This window comes from Sceloporus occidentalis, unplaced genomic scaffold, assembly GCF_023333645.1.
Source record: "Sceloporus occidentalis isolate IW3139 unplaced genomic scaffold, rSceOcc1.0.p SCAF_1, whole genome shotgun sequence".
Classification (NCBI taxonomy): Eukaryota; Metazoa; Chordata; class Lepidosauria; order Squamata; family Phrynosomatidae; genus Sceloporus; species Sceloporus occidentalis.
The window spans coordinates 264577708-264603460 of NW_028316981.1; the positions used below are offsets into that span (position 1 = coordinate 264577708).

The window sequence follows — 25753 nt, forward strand, 5'->3', positions numbered from 1 at the left end:
GCCATTTTTGATTTATAGCGACTCTAAGGTGCTATCATAGAGGGTTTTTTTTTTAAACAGAGGGGGCTTGCTATTGTCATCCTCTGAGGCTGAGAGAATGTGATTTGCCTAAGGTCACCCAGTGAATTTTTATGCTCAAGCAGGGTATTGAACCCTGATCTCCAGATTTGTAGCCCAACACTCAAACCCTTATACCATGCTGGCTGGTAAAACCACCACTAGAGTTTTCTTTACTTAAGAAAGTCCTGTGAAATTCATGGGGTTGCCACAAGCCGACAGATGACTTGAAGGCTTATACAGACCCCAAAGTGGATAAATTCCGCATTTATTTTGCCAATAATATATGAAGCTGGCATGAGCGACATATCTTGGTCATGTCCTGATTTTTTGTAGTTAGGACTAAATTCCAAGGAAACTACTGGGGTGAAGGCTTTAATAATGCTTATTCTAAGACCCAGTAGCTGTGGACTCATTAAAGTCAAGTAATTTGCACATAATGCAAAGACAAGGGAGGGGCATTTGCAGTTCTCTTAATGTTACTGGACTGTAACTCCCATCAACCCCAGTGAACATAGCCAAAGATAAGGGATGGTGACAGTGAAGTGCAACATCACCTTTTGCAGACCCTTCTCCATAACAACAATGAATTCCCATTTATTTTAAGATAATGAGTGTCACTATAAACTACCTTCAGATGAATAAATGAATGATATGTTACTTCCATACACCTAATATTCTTCAATATTAAGGCTATATAAGGTAAGACATAAAAATGTATTTTTATGCTCTACCACCCATAATTTCAGTAGGCAATAGTATGAGTGATGGTACAATGAAACTTAACAAGTGAGAACACAGAGGCCACTGGCCAACACAAACTTTCACACAATGAAAGCAAGCAAGTTTTTATTTTGTCAGATACCAAGGAAATGAAATCACATCCTAACTTAAACAGTCAAACAAGCAGATCTGTTAAAAACAATCCCAACAATCACATCTATTTAACAAGCTTCCTAGGGCTATCTGAAGATGTATCTTGAATACAGAGGGTATTTTAAATTAGGGCTCAATTCCTTTAGATATTCATTACAGATTACAGAGTCATACAAGGAAATCCTTTAATCTTTACTGGATACAAAATTTCATGATTATATCAAAACTGAAGTTATTTTGAAATTAACCGTTAGGTAATATTTTTTTTTAAATTAACCTACAATTACCTCTTATCTATAAGAATGTGTACACTATACATGCCTAGTCTCTTATACCACCAAAAGTTTAAAACCATTTGGGCCATTTGGCAAGGAGGATGTTGAAATAAAAAACCAGAAGAAGGAATGCATTTTCTTCAATGAATATAGCTTCCTTCAGTGGGCTGCACCCCAACCCTCCCAGGCTTACAGATACAGTATTTTAAACAACCAAAATAGTTTAAACCAACACTTTTTAACCTTTATTCTTTTGGATTTCAATTCTCAAAAGCCTTGAACAGTGGTCATTCTGGCCAGGGCTTCTGAGAGTTGATGGTCAAAACATCTGAAGGTTCAAAGGTTAAAATAATAATAAGAATAATAACTGTTGCTGTTGTTTTTAACAGCTTTATTTAAAAATAAACCAGAGCTGTATCAAAACATTGTGGGAAAGTGAACTAAATATACCAATTCCAGAATCAGACTGGTGTGCTATTTGGTCATCTTATGTGTTGAAGTCAAGATCAGCTTTAACCAGAGAGAACTTTCTAAAGCTAGTACATAAATGATATCTGACCCCTGTTAGGAAATCACAGATAATAAAATCTATATCACCTTTGTGTTGGAGAGGTTGTCCAGTCTTAGGGACTTATATCCATATGTGGTTATACTGTTCCAAAATTACCCACTTCTGGCATGATGTGATCAACCAAACTGCTTCCATTACACAAAAAAATATTTTTTTGCCCAGCTCTTTTGTTACTTTCAATATACACAAAAGGTAATAAATCTTTAAAAAACAGAAAGTTGCTATCTTTTTTGCTGACAGCAGCTCGTCTAGAAGTGGCTAATAATTGAAAAACAGGTCTTGTATCCCTGGATAGGTGGTGGAAAAGAGTTTGGGATCAATGGCTTATGGAGAAATTAACGTATAATATGAAATGTAACTCAAAGCAACAAAATCAAAGACCTGTTCAGGAAAAATGGTCTCCTCTTATAGATTACATTAATACAAATTTTACATCCATTTCTCCTCCGTCTAGCCACTGTTCTTTATGGTCAGATTTATTTTAAACGAATTCAATTGTGTAAAATTTTAATAAGGAAAGTTTTTAATGACATGAAACTTTTTTAATAACATTGTTTTATGATTGCAAGATTTTGTATTTTGTATTATGAATAAAGTATTTTAAATACATAAATAATAAAAAACCCAAATCAAGCAGCAAACAAAACAAAACAAAACAAAACAGAGCATTAAACAGTGGCTCTCTGGGTATTGTTTGAGCATATATTAAATAAACAGTTAAGTATTTTTGACCATGTATCATTTACATCAATTTGAATTTTGTCTGAGAAACAGTTTTCTGACACCTAATGAACGTGTAGAAAGCCAGAGTGGTGTAGTGGTTTGAATGTTGGACAGGGTTTGAATCTCAGGTCAGCTATGTAAATCTACTGGGTGACCTTGGGCAAGTCAAAAACTCTCAGCCTCAGGGAAGGTAATGGCAAAGCACCTCTGAAGAAACTTGTCAAGAAAAGCCCAGGCTTTTCTTGACAACTGCAACAGGTTAACTGCAAAACCTTAGGGTTGCCATAAGTTGGAAACGACTTGAGGGCACACAACAACAACGAATATGTACATTGCCTGATGTTTAATGATGAAAAATAAGTTATACAACAGCTTTTGTTATTTGCTGTGGTGGGAAGGAGTTTGTTGCTGAATGTTTTAATGACTTATAGTTAAACAGTAAAAATACTACTAGTAGTGGCAATAGAAACAGAAACAGCTAAGATTGTATAGGAACCCCTATAAGGTCTTTCCACATTCACTCTTTCTTTATACATAGCTTTGTAATACCCTTTAAGGTTATCAGGTTATGAAAAGAATTCAGGAACATAGGCATGTTAGTCTCAAATCATCTTGCAACACCTTTGAAACTAACTGTGTGAAAAAAGTTGCAGCATGAGCTTTCATAGACTTGGTCATGCTACAACTTCTTTCACACTGTAAGTCTCAGAGGTGCTGCAAGATCCCTTTGCATACAGGTCATGAAAAGGTCTACATGTGTCTCTTCAGAAAAGTTAAGATTATTTAATATACAAGAGGGTTATACCTCTTCCAGTTTTGGCTTCTTCTCTTTAGGAGAAGCTGGACTGCTCACTAAACTGGCAGACTCAGGTAATAAAAGATCACCTTCTTCTGCAGGCTTCTTCTATAACATAAAAAAATTTCAAATTAATGAAGACATCACTATTAAAAACAGCTAAACATATTCTTCCAGGTTTAGATTTTTTTGTTATGCATTAAATTAAAAAGGTTGTAAAATCAGTACCTTTTTTGGCATGACATTTTTCTCTTCAGGAGGTGATACAGCACTGCAAGTAAAATCAGATGACAGAGCATCTGCAAGGTCATCATCTGTCATCGTTGGCTAAATGAAAACACAAACTGGGTTATACTTATACTATTTATCAGACAGCAGTTTACAACTCATGGGCACTGAACATGGATTCATAGATATATATAGGGCTGATAAATCCTGATCTGGAAATATGAGTTGTTCCTTCAAGAAATGTGGAACCAGTAAATAATATGGGGAAAATCAGTCCCCTTCTCACAGTTACAGTGACTCATTTATCTGGTCCTCCACTGTCACTAATTGTGAAACAGCACTAGAAATGGGAAAAATAACAGACCATGGAAATATTCTGTGGTTGTTAATACAGGTGGCATCTGAACTATTATGGCAGGATGTTTGTTTGTTTTACTCAAAATTATTTGCTGAGGAGACTGGCTTGCTAAAATAAAATATGAAATTTCAATAACTCTTTCCTAGAAAAACTACTACAATATTCTTCTGTGTTCTTCTAGAAACTATCAAGCCACCACAGTTTTGGGGGGAAATATATAAACATTATGCTTTAATAAGCTAAAACAGTCGGGTCTCCACACGATACTGTCTGACATGCCAAACACTTATTCCAAATAGAAGTACTGCCTTCTAGGATCCATCTTTTCTTAGCTCTTGTGATTCTAGTCAGGATAATTTTGTGAAAGCAGAAGACATCTTTTTGAAATCAATGGCAGAATTATAATCAGTTCTGGATTATATATTCAGATGGCTCCTATGACCCTCCACATCAGACACAGAGAAAATATGGTCTTCAGTCAATAATGCAGCAATCACTAAACACAATATAAAATGTAGGTGTGTACACATCTTTGTTGTATGACATCTATATCAACTCTATAGAGTTTCCACACTAATATCAACTGAAGCTGAGTGAAGACAAGTCATTTTGGTATTAACTACACATATTCTAGAGCTGTGAACCAAATCCTATTTAAGCCTGGGCTGTTGCAGTTAAGCCAACTGAATCATAAATGTCATTACACCCATGAGTATTTAAGTGCAAAAAATATATATAGTGATCCAGACTACATTAATCACAGATGATGGATTTCAATGGAAATAAAACGTGGTCACTTTAGTCTAGATTACACTGACTGCAATATAAAGCAACAGAATCATGTAAAAAAGTCCTTTAAAACTTTTTTTGTTTTCACATTTTCTGATAAATAAGCTTTCTATACCTGAGATTCTTCTGCTGTTGCTGGTGGGGGAACTACTCTGTCATCTCCTTTACTCTGAAAAACAAAATTACTTAATGATGAGTGCCAATATACAGCAGAGAAAACATGTAAGGTATACTTTGTGACCTCTGTCTTACCTCCAATAGTTTTCTGTATTCTGGAGGGATGGTGCTCTCTCGTTTTCCCAATTCTTCTATATATAAGGAAGATAATGGGCCCTCCTGCATCAAATAAAATGTTGTCTTTATTCTTGAAATCAGTAACTACAGTCGTCCCTTCTGATTCGTAAGGGATCTGTTCCAGACTTCCCCCCTACAAATTGGTAGAATCGCCAATACTGGAGCCCCATTGTAATCAATGGGGATATGCTCCCGCATGCAGAATGGTGCACGCGCCATTATGTCCCTCCCAGCTTGCTGTCCATGAAAGACTGGGGGACGCGAATGGCAAGACTGCAAATCAGGAGGGACAACTGTAATTTATAAATGGTTACAAGTTGTTTATGTAAGATCACAGTTTTCTAAGAAGAATTCAATGTGAATTAACCCTCATTTAAGCATAACATTCTCTCTGTGTGTGTGTGTGTGTGTGTGTGTGTGTGTGTGTGTATGTGTAGATGACAATTCCATGAATGTCACAGGATTTACAGGATTCTGGTTAAGATAATTTTGTGAGAATAGAAGACATTATACATAATCTTTATTTTTTTCATAATGTACCCCAACATTTTGAGCAACTGGACCACAGTTTAGAATGGATAATTACAAAACGAACCTGCACACTTATTCTTCCTCCTGCTTTGTGTGCAAGAGGAAGGGACAAAAAAAATCTACTTTTACTTAATGCGAGTTTCCCATTGTGTGTTTCTATCTCTGTGTTTGGTTTTAAAATATCAAACTTAAAAAGTGTATTTGCCTTTAAAGTGCTAATTGTTTTAAAAATGTAAGAGTGCTGTAATGCTAATGGAAGCCTCTCATCTTAAACTGTTCCTTGAGTTGGGAAGAAATCCCCCATTTATATCAGTGAAAGATTTCTTCCCAAAGCAAACAGAATGGAACTTTCTCAGGGTCACAGCAGAGAAGAAAGTATTTCCCCAACGAGCTCATCTAAAATAAATAAAGCTATTAAGGACCTTCTTTCTGAACTTATTTGCCAGTTTTTTAAAAAATTCTGCATGTTAAAATTTATGCATTTCTCTTCAACTCCTGTGTTGTTCGGTCACAACTCTGGCTACAATAAACTACACTTCTCAGTTTGTAAGTAGCTTAGAAGTGTAGTTTGGTCTAACTTAAAAATGGAAATGTGTGCACTCTTCCTCTCCTCTCCTCTCCTCTTAGTCACAGAGGAGATTTGAAGAAGTGTGAATGCAATACAGGTTCATTCAAGCCATTATTCCAAACTACAGTTTAAAATTTAAATTTAAGATTACTGTCCCTCTCCTAGTTCTTCAGAGTTCCATTATCTTTATCGTCCTCATAAATGTAGCTTGAAGACTTGATTGTCACTTGACCTCTCTTGTTTTCTACATTCTAAATTTATAAAAGTATGTAATCACACATGTGACAGTATCATAATGGTATGTACAAGCCCTTCAGTAACTTAAGAAGCAATTGCACTCAATTCCAGACCTTTTTACCTTCTTGGGGTAGGGGTAAGGGAAAAATGAAAATGTGAATCAAGAAAATGATCAATATAGGCCAGCAAATAGTCAGAAAAGAAGGGGTGGAACTAGGTCTATATATAGCCTAGTATATATAGCCTAGTATAAAGACAGACTGGACATCTCAGAACATACTGTCGGTGGCAGTATTTCTATGTGAAACACTGATCTTTTCAGCACTATGGAATCAAGAGTCAAGGAGTCAGAAGCAGTTTTGGGTAGAGTTAGAGTTGGTCGAAATGTACCGACTGCAACTCTGACTTCACAATAAACATTTGTAATATTAAATGTCTAGTTTGTTGCATATGTATTTTCATAGGAATTTGGGAAATTTCTTGTTCAGAAGTTTTAAATAAATATACTTCATGTTCTATCAATCTAACTAGCTTGATAATTCACATGGTGGTGATGAAATGCACTATGATACCATTTTACTATAGCAAATTTGTTATTACTCATTAATATACATTTGCCATTTAGGAGTCAGAGTTTGGCTCAGAACTGGACATTAGAAAAATAGAGAAGTGGAAATTGAAGGTTTGGTGTATCGACTCCACGGCCTTTGTTTTTTCCCCCTATCCCATTGATAAGCTCCCTCTAGGTATGGAATACAGGGAAATGCCACTCCGTAAACATGTTTGGGATAGCATACAAATACAAACAATTTAATCTGCCTGTTTTACTTAATATAAATCACAATTCTATATGCATTTTCTTGGGAGTAAGTCCACTGAATCCAACAGACTTCTGAATTACATTTTTATATCAGGTGACTATATGCATGCAAACATATATGAAGTGATAGATTTTGTCAAGCAAGAAAGGGGTGGTGATGAAAATCTCCCAAAACTGAAGTGGAAAGCATATGCCAGACTCTTTCTGGCCCTTCATCAGGCTTCCATGAGGATTAAATATTAAAAATCCACCTGACCTATATCAATAGGAATCACGAGACTGAACTGCCTTATGCCCACCAAGGAAAACGGGCACAGGACTGAATTTCCAAAATTATGTTTGTAAATTGACAAGATAATTACAAAGGTAACTCACATTCACTAATAATTTTAAATTCAAATGTACTCTAGCTTTGGGCTGATCCGGGGGTGTGATTTGCAGACGGTGCATGCCCCCAGATTGTCCAGAAGCTGCACCAAGGCCAGCTAACACACCCAAACCCGGCCACAAAAGGAGCGCAAAACCCCCACTCCTTGCCAGTGGTCTTCTCTGGACCACAGCAGCAGCCAGCCTCAGGGTCACACTGTCCACCTGCCGTGGTCCCGTGCTGATTGAGGCTGGAGAGGCCTCTGGCCACTCCAAGCTGCTGGTCTGTTTGGCCCCATAATTAAACTATTTAATAGTGTATAGTGTGGTTCATGAGCTTCTTTCAGGTCAGATTGATCTGGGCCCTCATTGTAAATTGAGATTCAAAAGTCTGAATCACCAGCTCTCCATGTTTACCTTGCACTAGGAAATAAAAATGGAGCTGTACTTAAGAGAGCCCTGGTGGTGTAGTGCTTAAATGCCTGTACTGCAGCCACTCACTCACAAACCCCAAGGTTGCAAGTTCAATACCAGCCAAGGGCTCACACTCAACTCAGCCTTGCATCCTTCTGAGATCACTAAAATGAGTACCCATCTTGCTGGGGGCAATTAGCTTAGACATTTTAAACCACTTAGTGAGTGCTTAAGTGCACTGATAAGCGGTATACAAATGTATACTACTGCTATTGCTACTGATAGACAAAAACAGTCACTGCCACGGACAAACAATTTCACAAATGCAGGCTTAATAAATAAGGACCCATAATTTTGACAGAGATCCCATACCGAAACTTGTGGTCCAGTATAAGCAGGAGCAGGTGGTTCATTTTCTTCAGGACCCCCAAGTGTATCTATTAAGTCATCCAAGGCAGTATCTAAATCAGACTAGAAAAATATGGTTAAATTTTATAAGATGTAGTCAACATGTAGATACTTTTTTTAAAAAAAAAATGCTATTTATCCAAATTCCACTCTGAGGAGCTAATTTTTTCAACATAGTCCAAACTTCTGAGCTGAGAAGGCTGAAAAACTTTTTAAGTTCACAAGCTCTCCAATAAATGATACTCTTGTCCAAATTATTTTACCAGAAGAGATCTCTCCCTATTGCTTCACCACATTTAAGAAAGTGGCAGACATCCTCAGCTCAAAAAATAAACAGTCATCTGGCCCAATGCTTCTAAAATTTTTACTCTGTATGCCACTTCTGAATGTCAACACTAGTCCCTCAAATTTTTGTTGGAGAAAAAAGAGCAGATGATAACTAGATACTGTTTGCCCCGAAGCACACCTGAGACCTGTGAAACTGTAAGGAACACACAACCCTCTCAGGATGAATGTTTTTAGACTAGTTAATTACCCTTGTCAAGAAAAATTGATCTGATTCCATTGCAAACCAACATTAAATTAAGATCAAAAAATAAAGGACATTTATTCTTCTTTTAGCCAGAGTTACTCAGAGGTTTGAGTAACCCTGACCGAAGGCAAGACAAATACAGGATGAAAAAGATAGCAAAAGATTAATAGGGAGCTGGGCTACAAAGGTTTTAGCTATTGGATGATTCCTTCACGAAAAAATCATGTAATATAAAGCAAATTTAATCAATAGTAGCAGTCAATCGTCACTATCATCATTGTCAAGGAAGAGGAGTAGGAGAAAGGAGCAGGAGATTTACCTATGCTGATAGTTACCTATAAATGTTTTTTAAAAATGACTGTTTTTATAGCATACTGTGCTGTATTTTACATATTTAGATAGCAAATAAAACACTGCTTACCTTTTCAGCTGCTTTACTGTCTGAAGCAGCAGGAGTTGTGGCTGCCAATTTATTTTCTTTAATCTGAAAATAAAGAATGCATTTTCTAGACTTGACATATTATTACTGGTGCACCTGACAAATATCAAATGCCACTAAACTCACCTCCAAAGATGCAGCTGTGGCAACAGGAGCTGTAACTCCTACACCTGTGCTAGCAACAGCTGCTTTGCCAGCCAATGGTTTCTTGTCAATTTTAACCTGAAGTGAAGAAAAAACTGAAAATCAGGCCCATAATTAATTTTGCCAGTAATATTGCCAGCTGGCTTGCTGCCTGATGTTCTCATGGAAATCATTTTGCATTGAGGACAAAAGTTAGCTTTGCCCTGGAGCAAACAATGCATGCCTCCAAAGTAGCCAGAACCTACGCCGAAGCTACAGATTGGAGCAAAAAGTAGCTGGAAAAATGTGACTCCTGACTGGTGACAATCGGCCCCAAGTCTGTGGCCCACCTTGGTAACAGGTCATGTGGTCAGTGGGATTCAGACCCACTTTTTTAATTATGGATTTTATTATACAAAAAAAAAAATACATGTTACACAAATTATACACGTAAAAATTGTTCTTTCCCACCCATCTGCTCTAGCCCTCCACAAAATGTTTTATACCAATTTAATTTCTATACACATGTGCTCCATATCACAGTAAAGCTATTCAACTCCTTGGAGTTGCTTCTCTATGTTATACCAAAAAATATTACCTGAGGACTACCAAATAATCACAAGGGGTTTTATTAAACAGATAGGGATTTCCTGCATGCAAACTCTCCTCTCTCTCCTTCTCTCATTCAGACCAACCACGTGATTTAGGTCATTTCCCATTTGGGACTAACAGACATTCTCTCTAAAGATTTTCCACTGAACTGCTTGCTTTCCATCCTCTCTCAACTTTCTTTGGAAAGATGGTGAGATAAAGACTTTTTTGTCTACCTGAACTATTCACTAGCTAGAGCAGGATGTAGGTTGTATGTATATATACATTGAATCCATTAGTAAACTTTTATTTGAACTACAAGCTACTTGTGTTGTTTTTGGAGTCAGTCTCAGTTCTTAGTGAAGCATATTTAGTCAAGAGCACATTTCTGCTCATTTAAAGCTAGAACTTAACAGGCTTGGCTTTGGTATTTTTTAAATATTTTAAATATTTAAATATTTATATTTAAATATTTTTGTTTTCCTTACCAAAGGCTAAAGCCTTAGGAAACTTAAATTACCCTACATTTTTAGCTGGTAGTTGACTTTTGAGCACAATCAATTAGAAATCTCACTTCATTTTACTCTAACTGGATCGCATTAATATTTGCAAGGAATTATATTAAAGTTCTGTAAGCACTTACACAGAGTGGAATCATAGCCTTGTATGTTTACATATTACAGTAGTGCACATTATGACTGTTCCCCAAAAGCTGTGGCATAATAAATGTGTTAGACTTTATTAAAATGTTACAAGACTGTTGTTTTTACTGCAACAGACTAACACACAGCTGTCCCTCTGAAAATTTGTTACAGTACAACAAACCAATTTATTATTAGCAAAAAGTATGCTCTCATCTCTTGAAAAACGGAGGCCAAAAAAGACAAGTCACTTGTATGGATACAATGATATTGTATTCCTGCACTGACTGGATTAAAACTGTATTTCACTAATTTTTGTCTCCCACAACTTTTGAGATTAGCTCTATACACTACACACAGAAGTACTACTCAAGTGCTTTCTTCAGAACTTCCCACTTTTGCCTTACCTTTGCTTCTTCTCTTGATGTCAGCTTTACTGATGTCCCATCAGTTTGTGTAGGTTTTCCACTACTCTGTAGTTTAGGCTGTGTTATCACAGAAGGTTTGCTAGGGCTTTTTGCCTGCACAAATAATTTTTGTTTGTTTATTATGAACATCATTAAACATATATGTGTAAAAATGAATTATAGTACTATAATAAGTAAATAAATTACCCCTCCTGGGTCTTTTTGCTTCTCTTCAGATGGATGTTTAGTCAGAGAATCATCTGACTGTGTGTATAGACAGAAATATAAGAATTAAACATAAACATACTTTACTAGTCTTTCATGCAGAACAATCTAATCTGCAAGATCCACCAAGTACCAATCAGCACAGTTGTCACTTTGAGAGTTAACACCATCCAAACGCAAAAAAGTTGCATTTGTATACCATGGCTATTGCTTTCCACCAACACATAAGAATTAGGAATGTTCAACTAAGCAAATGCCTCTGTTCAAAATCAAAGCACATTTCCCAGCTGAGGGGGACACAATCCCTATTAGACTGTCAACTGGGGTTTTACTGATTTGGACCCCATCTCCTTTCCATCTGTTAAGTCTTCCACCTGTCTTCAAAAGTGACAATAATTTATGGGACTATTTGCCATGACTCCAGGGCAAGAAATGAGAAAACTGCTACTGTACTATTTATCTTACATCTGTGAATAACTCTGTGTATTTCTTTTCCTGTTGTGGCCATGCCGGAAGCTGTAGTACACAAAAGTAACAATTTAAAGATACCCCCAGTATTATGGGTCCTGTAATTTAACCCATGATGAGGCACATACACTGTTTGCATCATTTACTGCCTTGCTGAACAGGAGGCTGGCCACCTGATGGCTTTAGGGAGCCCCGGAGGAACCACACTTTAGTCACCCTTGCAATAGGCACAATTAACTCACATTCAGAATAAAAACTGTGCTACATTACCTTGACTAACTGAACTGCTTTTTCAGGTTCTGTCTTAGATTTCTGTGTTGCCTGTAATATGAAAAATGTTTGAATTATTAAACTAAAGAAATTACAAAGATTCTCTTAAAATAAAAAAAGGCTTTTTAAACAGGAATTGTAATCTTTCGATGACACTAAGGATGCTAAAAGTCACAATTCCAATCGCTTGCTTAACATGGTACACAGCCAAGACTGCTCACTGACAGAAGAGAGCAAAATGAAAGAAAGCAAAGCACAAAACAAAGTGACATCAGAGATGTTGAAAGAAAAATGCTAGGGTGATACTGAAGAAGACAATTTAGATAGAATTGAGAGGGGGGGGAGAGAGAGGTGTTTCCAATCTGAAAATGGGACATATGTCAGCTCAGAAGACCTCAAGGGCAGCTTTATCTCATCACAACAATGGAGCATTTGGTTCAGAACTCTTATGAAAAGTTTCTCAATTCAACTAAAGTTCTGCATATTTCCCCACTCTTGATTAGCCAATCACTTTCAAAATTGAGTAAAAGCATTTCTCTGGCACAAACACACAAAAATTGAGCAAAAGTATGTCTCTGATGCAAACACTCCAACTTGTTTTAAAAGTACAAAAGACTTCAAACTCTTAGAACATGAAATCCTAGTTTTCTTCTTCTCTTTTAGACTTGAGAAGTCTATCATATTGTGGATTCCATATGCTTCCCAATGGTGATGTTCCACCAAAACACATATTTGACCAGGATATTTTTATCTAACCATCTGAACAATCAGCTATGTCAAAGATAATAAAGATAAAAATGTATTTGGGCAGTTTTTTTCATGGTGTACTGGCCCTTTGGGAAAAGATTGCAAGTGTGATTTCACAAAAATACAGACAGACATAAACTGCAGCTTATTAGTTCAGCACTAATGAATGAGCACATGCTGATGGTGTGACTGCTGTTATTATCAAACAAAGACACACAGAAAACCAACACCTGTTATCACCTGCTTCTTGTTTCTTTTCCTTTTGTGGGATTCTGATCCACTGGCCTTTGGCTGGCTTGAAGAAGCCTAGTATTGGGAGTACAAACTCAGGTTTCTTAAAGAAATTGCTTAAAGAATGTTAAAGCAATTTGTGTGCAAAACTAGAGCAGGGAGTTCTTAAAGCACAGAGCATTAACATGCCAAAAAACTTATAAAAGAGGTGTTTTTTTGTACTAAATGACAAACTTATAAACTCAGTAATAGTAAGACTTGATATAAAGCCTTCCCTTATTACCAACAAAGGTCCTCCCTTCAGGGGTTATTTACATGTTATACTGTACATACTACTGAACACATGTCTGAGTACTGTACGCTTTCATGTTTTCCCAAGAGATTTACTTGGATTTGCTTTTTTAAAAGGCTAGACAACATTGTCCTAGGGGTAGGGCTGCCATAATTGTCCACTTTTACCAGGGACAAAATGTAGGACAAATTCAAGACCAAACTGTAGGGCAACTGCAGGACAAAACTCAGCTCAAAATGTAGGACATTTAAGGTCCACCATTTTTCTTCAATGTCCTACATTTTGGGCTGAGTTTTGTCCTGCAGTTGTCCTACAGTTTGGTCTTGAATTTGTTCCACTTTTTGTCCCTGGTAAAAGTGGACAATTATGGCAACCCTACCTAGGGGTATACTGAGAGGTATGGGATCAAATATGAGCTCTCTCAGAGTTTGCAAAATAAAAGAAACTTAGGCGCATTACAGACCGCCCCTTTGGGGCGGCCTGTAGGCGCACCTTTCCCCGCCGGATCGGGGCCTCAGTGGCCAGAGCGGCAGCCGCTGAGGCCCCGATCCGCCGCTTTCCGGGCTGCGGGGAAGCGGCAAAAGGCCCCTTCCCCACAGCCTGGAAAGGGGTGTCCTTGGGGCTTCAAGCCCCAAGGACACCCCGCGGCGGCAGGGAGGAGAAAGGGGCCGCTTGGCCCCTTTCTCCTTTGGTCCGCTGGGCGCAGCCGTCTGAAGGCTGCGCCCAGCGGACCAAACCAGGAAGGAGCTCCGAAACGGAGCTCCTTCCAGGGTTGCGGAAAGGGCGCCCTAGGCGCCCTGCCGCGACCCCAATACGTCACAACTGCGCCGCCTCGTTTGGAGGCGGCGTGGCCGTGACGTATCGATGACGGCGGCCGTGTGGAACGGCCGCTGCCATTTTGTGCGTGCGCAGCGCGCACTACCACACCGCACCGCCTTAACCCTAGTACGTGCTCCGCGCGTACTTTCCTGCTCGTGTGTAACAAGCCATTGTATTGGCATACTCATTCCATAATTTCTCATTCCATAATTTCTCCTTTGTTAGATACTTTCTGGTGTTTTCTGAAGCCATCTGTTTCAATGATATGCCACAGGATGCAATACTACCAATATGTACTAAGGACTGTGTCCCAATAAATTTAGTTAGACTTAATTTTGAATGAACTGTTAGAGAAAAACACTTATGTTTCCTGTTTGCTTTGTACAATGTTATGCCTTGCATGAGTTTGGCATGAAAAGCTAGCCACTGGATCAGGGATCAGTATCTTTGGCCTTCTAGATGGTTTAAAGCACAGCTCCCACAACATCTTATCACTGACCATACTGGCTTATCTAAAACATCTGGAAGACCAAAGGTACTGCATGGACAGTGTCGAAATGTGGCATTTTTCTGAAGAGGAGGGCAGAGAGACATTTATTTCATTATTTACTTTGTCCTGTAGGCTGTGAAAGAAGCACAGATGGGATTATTTTTCCAACTTTTTCCAGTGTGATTAAGATGAGTAAGGGATGTTTGGATTTAGGTATGTGTGTGTTGCTTTGCAACTATCGACACAACCTTTTCTGACCCATGGAGTAAAGGTGGAATGTAGACACTACACACTTTGGAACATTACTCAAAAAATCATTAGTACAGACGTTATGGTTTTTGGAAACCCACTGATACGGATTATATTACTCCTTATGGGGAGGGAGTGTTGCTAATTCCCTTAATTGTCATACAAAGTGTCTGGTTCGGCCATGCTTCTCTAATTTTTACATTAAAACAAGGGTCCCATATATGTCCAATCACACTTTCTTCCTAGAATGGAGAACAACTTGACAACCATGACACAGCACTGCTCTCAAGCCAATTTTAATTAATTAATTAATTAATTAATATCTCACCTGATCCAAGTCAATTCAGGAAGCATGGATGAAAGTACTCCAGAAAATATGCTTAGCTGTCACTTTCTGGCATGGCTTAAGAGCGATGCAACATCATATTGCTATATATCAGGGCTTAGCAACTGTGAGGGGCTAGGGGGCCACATTAGCCTCCTAGGAGACCATATCCTTTCACCACAGCCCCCTCTCCCCCCCCCCCCCACACACAAAAGGCTGTCAGGGTTTTTTCACTATGTTTGTAGGTCCTTCTAGGCCACTTATGAAATGACCTGAAGTCACTGCAGTTATTTTTTAAAAAGTCCTTTCCTGAGGCCCCATCCCGGGGGGGGGGGAGCTAAAAACATGGCAAAATGCCCCATGCCCAATAGAGGGCATTTGACACCGCTAGGAGCCCGACTGTCACACCAATGATCATGGGGGAAAGGGGGGCACATGCACCCTGTGGATGGCAGTTTATGTACCCCATCCACTCCTCCTGCACTACATTCTTGGATGAAAGAAAAGCAGGTAACCATTGAAGAAACAACAACATACCGAGTTTGCCACTGCTGTAATGATACAGGAGTCTTATTTTCAAATAAAAATTAAGGGGCTATACAGATGCCCCAAATTGGCGCCACAACTGCCGCCTGCAGCAGCACTGATCCGCTCCCTGTAAGGAGCAAAAAGAAGCCGCTCTAAGCAGCTTCCTGGAAGGGGCATCATAAGCACCACTGTATGGCGTCATGACGCCTTTTCCGTACTGCGCTGTTTGGGTGCTGCGCATGACATGCATTATTATGGCACGTGCTGTGTGGATGGGCAAATGCCAAGATGGCACTCAGGTGCTCATGTGGGCATGTGGGTGCTCAGCCATCACCGTGTGTACAGGCAGGCACAAAGTGCCAGTCTGTACAGCCCCTGGGTTAATAATAGTTAAGCAGTCCCTCTCCATTCCCCAAAATAATGTGTAATATTAACATGTAAACAGAACTCATTATACAAACAAATTAATGACTCTGACATTATTCTTTAAAATGACTGCCTTTATGCCCCCATTATCTCAGAAGTATTTCCCCTCCAAGTAATTTGTTCCAGGTGACAGCTCTACTTGTAAGGAATTATATGTTAGCTCTGAACTCCAAATGTACAAATATTTTCACTAAGATCCAAAGAACTGTTACAGTAATAGCTAAGGGCTTGAGAATGTCCAGTGGCTTTCCTTTAAATAGCAGACTACAGTACTACACAAAATCAGAAATTCCTCTCCTAAGTGCCCTTGGTGATTTTATGGCATGGAAGTCTGTTGTTGGAGAGAAGCTTCCTTTGATACACAGAACAAGCTAGTTACCAGTAGGCATTTGCTTTGTTCATAGCTGGAGTGTAAAAATCGTTCAATTTGTTACAAAATAGTCAAACTGGAAAGGCAGATCAAGATTGCTAAAAAAAACTAGCACATTGATCTCACCAGGTTCATTATTTGAGAAACAATAAATAACAGCTTAGTGTACATTATCTTCATAACATTTTTATGTACTTGCAGTAACTGTTTCCATTTTAATGAAAGACCTTTACTGGGATAGGCAGTAAAGTTATGACTAGTACAAGCAGATACGTACTAGCAGCAAATATAACATTATTCCTATCATTGTGCCACCAAGGAAGCACGAGCCATTTAAGCACTTTTTTTCATTTTTCATATTGGAAGTACGCATTTCATTTCTACACCTAAAGCATCCCCTCTTCCTTCAAAGGAGATCAGGAACAGGAAGGTGGGAGCAAGGGGGAGGGAAGATGTTGAGGAGCCATCCCCTTCTTTGCTTGGTTAGTTTAAGGAGATGCTTACCTTTCACCAATGAGCTACATCTAAGCAAGAAAAAAAAAGTTTCCACTAAATCGCCCAAAGTAAAATTTTAGATAAGAACATTCCTCAAAGGCAGAAAAATCCTTCATTCTCCCTTGTCCAATGTGCTGACTAGCTACATCCACACTGCAGAAATAATCCAGGTTGACACCTCTTTAACTGCTATGGCACAGTGCTATAGAATTCTGAGAATTGAAGAGCTCTCTGACAGTGAAGGCTAAATGTCTCACAAAACTACAATTCCCAGAATTCCATAACATTGAGCCATAGTGGTTAAAGTGGTGTCAAACTGGATTATTTCTGCAGTACTGATGCAGCCATAGCAGAGTATTAAAACAAGTGAAGAATTTAAAACTGTTACACATATAACCACTCTCTCCTTGGCACAAGTATTTTGGCTGCAGATGGCTTCAGAGCTTGTTGTTGTGCACCACCAACGCAAGGAGCCCTGGTGGCGCAGTGGTTAAATGCCTGTACTGCAGCCATTCACTCAAAACCACAAGGTTGCGAGTTCAAGACCAGCAAAAGGGCCCAAGCTCGACTCAGGCTTGCATCCTTCCAAGGTCGCTAAAATGAGTACCCAGACTGTTGGCGGCAAATTAGCTTACTTGCTAATTAGCTTACTTGCTGTTCACCGCTATGATCTTTGGAATAGCGGTATATAAATAAAACAAATTATTATTATTATTATTATTATTTCTGACTTATGGCAACCTTAAGGCAGTCAACCTACCATGGGGATTTTTTGGCAAGCTTTTTCAGAGGGGGTTTGCCATTGTCATTCTCTGAGGCTGAGAGAGTGTGACTTGCCTAAAGTCACCCAGAGGATTTCCATGGCCGAGCTGGAATTCAAAATCTGGATTCCAGAGTCACAGTCCAACACTCAAACCACTTAACCATGCTGGCTCTCAGAGTACCCAGAGCTAATTGCATTTGCAGGAATGGCTGGTAAACCTATCCAGGGACAAGGAGAGACAAACTGAAGGCAGTTCTGAATAAATTAAAGACATGCGTGTATGTGCCTTCAAGGTGTCTGTTGATTTATGGTCACTCCATGAGTTTCTTAGGCAAGAATACTCAGAAGTGGTTTTCCCAGTTCCTTCCTCTGAAATATAGCCCACAGCACCAGGTATTCATTTTTGGCATGGTTTCAAATGGTAGGACAGGCTCCCTAGGGTAGGGTGCAAGAGTTGCTTAACAAAGGTGCAAGACTTAGAGGCCCTGATCCCTTCTCCTCCTCAACTTCCCAAACCCTTTCTGTCCTTAACAGGTGAAGAGGGCATTTGGAGCAGCTATTTCTGCCATAGGGAGGAGGAGAGAGGAGAAGTTCACCGGATCATGGGTGTCTGGCAGAGCCCATCCTAAGCTGCTGCCTCTTCTTTACCCACCCATCCCATCAGTGCCCCAGTTCTCAAGATAAGATGCTGCTGCAGCCTCACCAGTGTGCCTTCGGGGCATGGCAGCCAAAGGAGAGCCAGCATCTGTGATGGCCCCTGGCAAAGGAGGAAGCCAGGGGCACCTGTTGCTTGGGCCCCCCCTTGGAGGCAGAGGAGAAGGAGCCGAGTATTGCTGTATGTGAAACAGTATGTTTCAAATGTACACATATGTTAAATAAGGCTTTATTTATATACCGCTTTTCTGGTGATCAAAGCGGTTTACATGTTGAGTTAAGTACTGAATTTATTTTATTAAATCTGTTCTAATTTTAATGCTTTGATTGAGAGTTCCTGCATGGCGGGGGGTTGGACTGGATGGCCCTTGTGGCCTCTTCCAACTCTACGATTCTATGATTCTATGAATGATATTATTTCCTTATAAACTGTTAAAATATGAATATACATGAATGTGTGAATGGAAATACACACTTAAAATATTTTCATTCATATACAATTTTTTTTGTTTTATTTATATACAGCTATTCCAAAGATCATAGCGGTGAACAGCAAGTAAGCTAATTAGCAAGTAAGCTAATTTGCCCCCAACATTCTGGGTACTCATTTTAGCGACCTCGGAAGGATGCAAGCCTGAGTCGAGCTTGGGCCCTTTTGCTGGTCTTGAACTCGCAACCTTGTGGTTTTGAGTGAATGGCTGCAGTACAGGCATTTAACCACTGCGCCACAATGTCAAACTGGCGGGGGGGGGGGCGACATCCACAAGTAGATGTAAAGGGGTTCACAAGGGTAAACATTTTTGAGAAGCACTGCTTTAGGGTATTTTAGGCTAGAGAACAATTCAGAGGAGAGGCCAGGGACTTTGAGAAGATACCCCATCAACAGCACTTGGTCAGCTCACAAGCAGGTATGCAAGTCACTGGGTCAGTCTTCTTTACTATGGTGTGCTGTTATTGTATTTCTACATAAATGTTAGTAATTATGTATATGCTTGTATTGTTTTGTGCCTACAGGTAATTTCCAACTTATGGTGACCCTAACATAACCTTATAATGGGGTTTTCTTGGCAAGTCAAAGTGGGTTTACCATTGCCATCATCTGAAGCTGAGAATGTGTGACTTGCCCAAGGTCATCCAATGGATTTACATGGCTGAACCAGGATTCAGCCCTTATCCCTAGAGTCATAGTCTAAAGATCAAGCCACTATACATCACTGGCTCTTTGTTTGTATACATTAATTCAAATTAGTTCTGTTTTTTGGTGATGCTTGACATCCTTTTTTGTGATGCATCAATAACCACCTTATTAAAAGATAATGAAGAGACTCTCTGAAGACCAGTTTCCACAGCTCCTTTATTCCTCAGTGACTCTCCAACTTCCTATAGAAGGACCTTCTATTAACTACTTCTGCATATGTACATCTCTACTAAAGAGCAGAGCCATTTGAATGTTTCTGGGACACAGTCCATGAAAATCTTTGCTGTTTGCTAAACAGGCTTTTGAATTCAACTAGATTTACCTTAATACATTTGGCTTTTGTAGTGCCATTTACAAGATAAGAAGTATGCCAGGTCTATCTAATTGAATCTATAACCAGGGCAAGAACAACTTGTCTATTTATATGACCATCTGAAGACTGACACATGTAAGGAGTATAGGAACAGATCTCTCAGATTTTTGCTGCTAATGTACTGAATGAGAAATATATTTAAAAGTCATGACAATCCTGTCTTACCAGAAAATTATTCACATCTTTTTAGGAAGCTTCTTGATGGTAATAAAAACACTCAGCAATGTATAATTTAATATTTCCTAGCTTCATACGCATTGGTCTGGGTCTGCCAGCCTTAATTATGAATGTAATTGGTGAATTAGTATATTTCACAGATACTTGGAGACTTTTTAAAATGTTACAAATTAACAAGCAGAATTTCTAAAAATATATCGGTGATGAAGGCACTGCAAGGAACACTCACTGTCTACATTAATTTTCTTTTACTGCACAATATTTATCAATATACATTGCCTACACCAGTGTGCAATTATTTTCCTCATGATGTATATTTCCAGTTTGCTCTGATACTGTAAAACCCAGTAAAAACTGAGTACTTACACTGACACTAGGTGGATTTAGGAAGAAGTGATTTCCTGTCTACACAAGTGATCCCTGCAAACCTTCTATATTTACTCCAGAGGGTTGGAATACCCTCCGGAACAAAATTGCATGTGGAGTAGCGAACTCCAGGAGGTGGAGTGAGGAAGGATGACTTGTTGCAAGTGACAAGTCACATCTTCCTCGATCTACTGGTAAAGCTTCTATCACCAGCATATGTACACAATGTTCTCGCTGAGTTTGGTCTAATGTGGTTTTTCCAGCTTCAACCACAGTGGCTTTGTTTTTAGGAATTCTCGATGCAATGCAGTCAGCCACTGAATTACCAGCTTACTTATTAAAAGGAGTCTCTGAGAAATTGAAAGGTTGTGTTCAGATCAGCCTTGTAAGAAACAGTTAGCTTTCAGATAGGTAAACAGGGAAACAGGCCACTGACTTATCTTCATTTCAGAAGACGTACCTTTGTTTCAGAAGGCTTCATAGCAGTGGTTTTTGAGGCAACAGTGGAAGAAGATGAGGCCTGCATCGAAGTACAAAAGTGTATCACTTAATTATCCAATAGATATATTAACAGTGATGTTCAAATTATGATGCCTTCATCCCAACAGAACAAGGAAGATGCATATTTGTTTGCCGAAGCTCATTGAAGCCTACTAAATCTGATTAGAATGCAGATTTCTCTCCATCTACAAGCTGCATTTAACACACAGGAATAACTTTATTTAAAACAGTTAAGGTAACAATATTAAATAAGATGCAGATTTATTCATAAGTAGTAAAGTTGAACTAAAATTAAGAGGTTGGGAGAAAATGTGCTATTAATAAACTGATGGTTGGATATGACCTAATCTATCAAAACCAAATAAAATACTTATACCGATACTTATCTGCACATTTTTCATAGTAACCCAGTTTTGGTTTCTTTTAGAAAAGAAAAAGTTGCAAATATCCAAAGAAATCAGAAATATTAAAGAGACTTGATTAAGGATGGAATGTATTTTGCTAGGGTTCTTAGCAGGAACAAATACTTCTTGCTTTGACTTAAGAAAAACAAGATACTTAAAGGCTGTTTACAAAGCAAACTAAGAAATATCATAATCAAGATGGAGTTCCCACCCTACTTTCATCAAGGTTAACGATGTACACATGAACCTGTTTTTGAGGCCATAATTCTGAACTATTATTACACTGTTAAAATTATTTTTAAAACTAGTTTGCTAAGCACCCACACTCCCATCTTTATCCCAGCCTTCCAAAGCCAGCCTAAAAATAGCATTGCAACTATATATATATAAAGAAATCCAAGCTAGACCTTTTGATAAGAACAAACTAAAGCTTTATACTTGTGGAAGAATCATACTAAATTATTCCTTTATTTAAAAATTACACCTTATTTGAATAACTTTTTGTGTCTATATTGTATAAATTCAGCACACAGAATATTTATTCAGAAGGTTCAACAGAGACAGAATTCAACAGTTTCCAAATGTCATGCCAAAAAGCTTTCGTCAATTATCTAAATTTCCCCACATTTTCCATCTACTGCCATCATATAAATACTAGATCATGAGGTCATACTTTCATTCTACAGTACACCATCAGTGCCAGATCAAATGCCTGGTTTAAAGTCACCTTAATAAAGTACTAATGAGTATCTGCTCCACCCTTTCTTAGTCACATTCATTATTGTCAGGTAGTAAACATGCATATTAATAGAAGAGTTAACTGTGGAAGAGTACACACCAGCCTTATAAGAATTCCACAAGATGTAGTGATGGCTACCAAATTAGAACGCTTTAAAAAGGTATTAGTCATGGAGGATAAGGCTATCTACTGCTACTAATCATGATGGCTATATATTGCCTCCAATATCCATGGCAATGTGCCTGACAATATCAGTTGCTGGGGAACATGAGCAAGAATATTCAGTCATTCTACAGCCCTGACTGCAGGTTTGTTGCAGATATCTACCTGACCACAGTGAGAACTCAATGCTGGAATAATAATAATTATTATTATTATTATTTATTTATATTTCCCGCTTCTCCCTTCAGATCGACTAGATCAAATAGGATATTTTTTTAACGTAATACATTTTTCCATTGAAAATTATCTTCTCAAATGAAGTCAAACTGAGCAACTGTAATGATTCCAATAGGGAGCCAGTGTGATGTAGTGGTTGGAGTACTGACCTACAACTTTAGAAACTAGGGCTCAAATACTCACTCAGCCATGGAAACCCACTGAGAGACCTTGAGAGAGCCATACTCTCTCATCTTTAAAAGGAAGGCAAAGACCTTCTAAACAAATCTGGTCAGGATAACCCCATGATAGGTGTGTCTTAGAGTTGTCATAAGTCAGAAATGACTTGAAGGCAGGCACACAAGAACAACTGACTTCAATATTATTCACCTCTAAAATAAAAGCTGTAATTAGTTTTACAAGCGCAATTTAAGGCATGCTAAAAATAGGGGTTTTCTCCTTAAATTCTAATATATTATATATATATATATATATATATATATATATATGTGTATATAAATATTATATAAATATAATTTTTTGTGGGTTGCCAGCATCTGCTGGCGAAACATCAGGAAGAAACTCTTCTAGAACATAGCCACATAGCCTGAAAAACCCACAAAAAACTATGGATGCCGGCCATGAAAGTCTTCAACTTCACATATATAAATATAAGTATGTTGTTAATTGCCATCAAATTGACTTTGACTTATGGTAATTCTATAAATAAGAGCAGAGCCTGCATGGTGTAGTAGTTTAATTGTTGGGCTATGACTCTGGAGACCAAGGTTTGATTACCAGCTCAACCATGGAACCCCTCTACCTGACTCATTTACATTCATTCAGCCTCAGGGGAATGCAATGGCAACTCCCCTCTGAACAAATCTTGCCATGAAAATCCCATGATAGGTTCGCCTTAAGTTTACCATAAGTCGAAAAGGACTTGAAAACACACAACAAACAATGAATAAGAGATCTCCAACTAGATTATTGTACTATGCTCTTATAGTGCTGCTAATTCACTTTTATCACTCTGGTTGCCTCCTGTTGCATTTTGGGATTTATAGTTTAAGGAGGTTCATTTAGAATTCTCAGCCAGAGAGTTCTTGGGCTTCACTGAACTACAAGCCTCAAAATGCAACAGGAGGCAGCCAGAGCAGTAAAAGGGGAATAGCAGCACTATAAGAGTGTAATGCAGTAACATGGCAAGGCAGAATTTTATCAACAGCCCTGCTCAGGTCTTGCAAACCCAGGGCTGTGGCTTCCTTGACTGAGTCTATTTATAAGCCATCTAAGGCCCAAAAAACATGTGCCAAAAAGTGTGGCTTCTGACGCCTGGAAGTTGCTCCATGGCTGCCTCAGGCAGCCAGAAAAGGAGCAGTGAAAAGCTGCTCCTTAAAAGCAGCATGTTTCTGGCAGTTCCAGGATGATCGGGCCACTCCAAGCTGCCAGTCTGATCATCCCCAAGAAAAAACAAGCTCCAAGTCAAATCCTGTATTTATCAAAAATATAAACATTTAAAACTATAGTAGCCATGTTCAGTTGACATGGTAAGTCACAGCTCTTTGGTTTCTTGTTTCCTGTTAAACAAACCAATAAACGGCCTTTATCAATTTGTTTTTCTCCATCAAATAAGAATATAAGAACATTACTCCTATCTAATCCTAAACTCTGTTACCCATAACAGTGACTGGATATCTCTGACAAGCCAAAAAGCAACACTTAGGGCGGCAAAATAAAATGCACAGATATAGGATGGGTGACACCTGGTTGAATGAAACTACGTGTGAAAGGGATCTAGGAGTCCAAGTAGACCACAAGTTGAATGAGTGAACAGTGTGATGTGGCAGCTAAAAAGGCCAATGCAATTTTAGGCTGCATCAATAAAAGTATAGTGTCTAGATCAAGAGAAGTAATAGTGCCACTGTATTCTGCTTTGGTCAGGCCCCACCTGGAACATTGTGTCCAGTTCTGGGCGCCACAATTCAGAAAGGACATTGAGAAACTGGAGCGGGTCCAAAGGAGGGCGACAAAAATGGTGAAGGGTCTGGAAACCATGCGCTATGAGGAACGACTCAGGGAGCTGGGGATGTTTAGCCTGGAGAAAAGAAGGTTAAGAGGTGATATGATATCCCTGTTTAAATATTTGAAAGGATGTCATGTTGAAGAGGGAGCAAGCTTGTTTTCTGCTGCTCCAGAGAACAGGACCCGGAACAATGGATACAAGCTACAGGAAAAGAGATTCCACCTCAACATTAGGAGGAACTTCCTGACAGTAAGGGCTGTTCGACAGTGGAATGCACTCCCTCCGAGTGTAGTGGAGTCTCCTTCCTTGGAGGTCTTTAAACAGAGGCTGGATGGCCATCTGTCAGGGATGCTTTGATTTGGATTTCCTGCATGGCAGGGGATTGGACTGGATGGCCCTAGTGGTCTCTTCCAACTCTACGATTCTATGATTCTATGACTTAAGTGCAACATTTCAGTTCAACTAGTTTTGACTACTGGGAAAACCTTTTTAGATATTAATATTCATAAAACTCATAAAACCAGCATTACCTACATTTAGTAAACACAAATACAGAGCCCAATAAAACATAAAAACCTCTCATTTTAAAATTTGACTGAGAGCTGGATTGACAGGGATATTTACAATTGGACCGTACTTAAATGACCAACTGGACTATTTGGACACCATGCTAAATCAATGTTTTGAATTATATGGGTGATCCTTGGCTGTGTCAGCTCTCTGCTCCCCTCTCATCCTCTCACACTGCCATCCAAAGTGGCCGGAAGCTGAAACCTGCTTTTTAAATCACATTTTAACATTATGTTCAAATCACAGACAAACTGTAATTAACCTTAACTATGGTTTAGGGAAACATGTCCAACTAAAATTATTGCTTCTCAAATTGTTTCTCTAAACCTGGGCTGGGAAACCAGACGTCATTGGACTAGAACTCCTATTACCCCTAGGCACCATCAGCAATAGTGAGACATGGGAGCTGTCCATATGGGCCAAAAGGCTCATGTTCCCTCTGGTCTCGCATCGTTCTGTTTGGACAATGCAGGCCATTAGCCTGGGCCGGGATTGGGCCCAGATCCAGCAGACTGGACATGGGTCTAATCCTGGGACGAAAGGCCCTTAACGCAGGTTTAAATAACTTGCCATTTCCCGCAGTTTTGCAGAAATTGCTTGCCCTTTCCTTACATAGCTGTTGCTG

The 25753-nt window shown here is 38.9% G+C and overlaps 1 protein-coding gene across 5 annotated transcripts in view; it reads right to left on the bottom strand.

The window, feature by feature from the left end:
• CAST (calpastatin) overlaps positions 1-25753 on the bottom strand; it is a 90042-nt gene that overhangs the window by 26655 nt on the left and 37634 nt on the right. For 3 of the 5 annotated variants that reach the window (XM_089492878.1, XM_089492869.1, XM_089492887.1), the window contains exons 4-15: positions 20971-21030; positions 12995-13060; positions 12008-12058; positions 11252-11308; positions 11045-11158; positions 9409-9504; positions 9265-9327; positions 8276-8374; positions 4926-5009; positions 4789-4842; positions 3527-3625; positions 3308-3406 (exon numbers count right to left, since the gene is read on the bottom strand). In XM_089492878.1, the coding sequence (XP_089349004.1) occupies positions 3308-3406; positions 3527-3625; positions 4789-4842; positions 4926-5009; positions 8276-8374; positions 9265-9327; positions 9409-9504; positions 11045-11158; positions 11252-11308; positions 12008-12058; positions 12995-13060; positions 20971-21030 (942 nt within the window). The remainder of the gene's footprint in view (positions 1-3307; positions 3407-3526; positions 3626-4788; positions 4843-4925; positions 5010-8275; positions 8375-9264; positions 9328-9408; positions 9505-11044; positions 11159-11251; positions 11309-12007; positions 12059-12994; positions 13061-20970; positions 21031-25753) is intronic. The other 2 variants (XM_089492891.1, XM_089492896.1) reach the window with 2 other exon arrangements.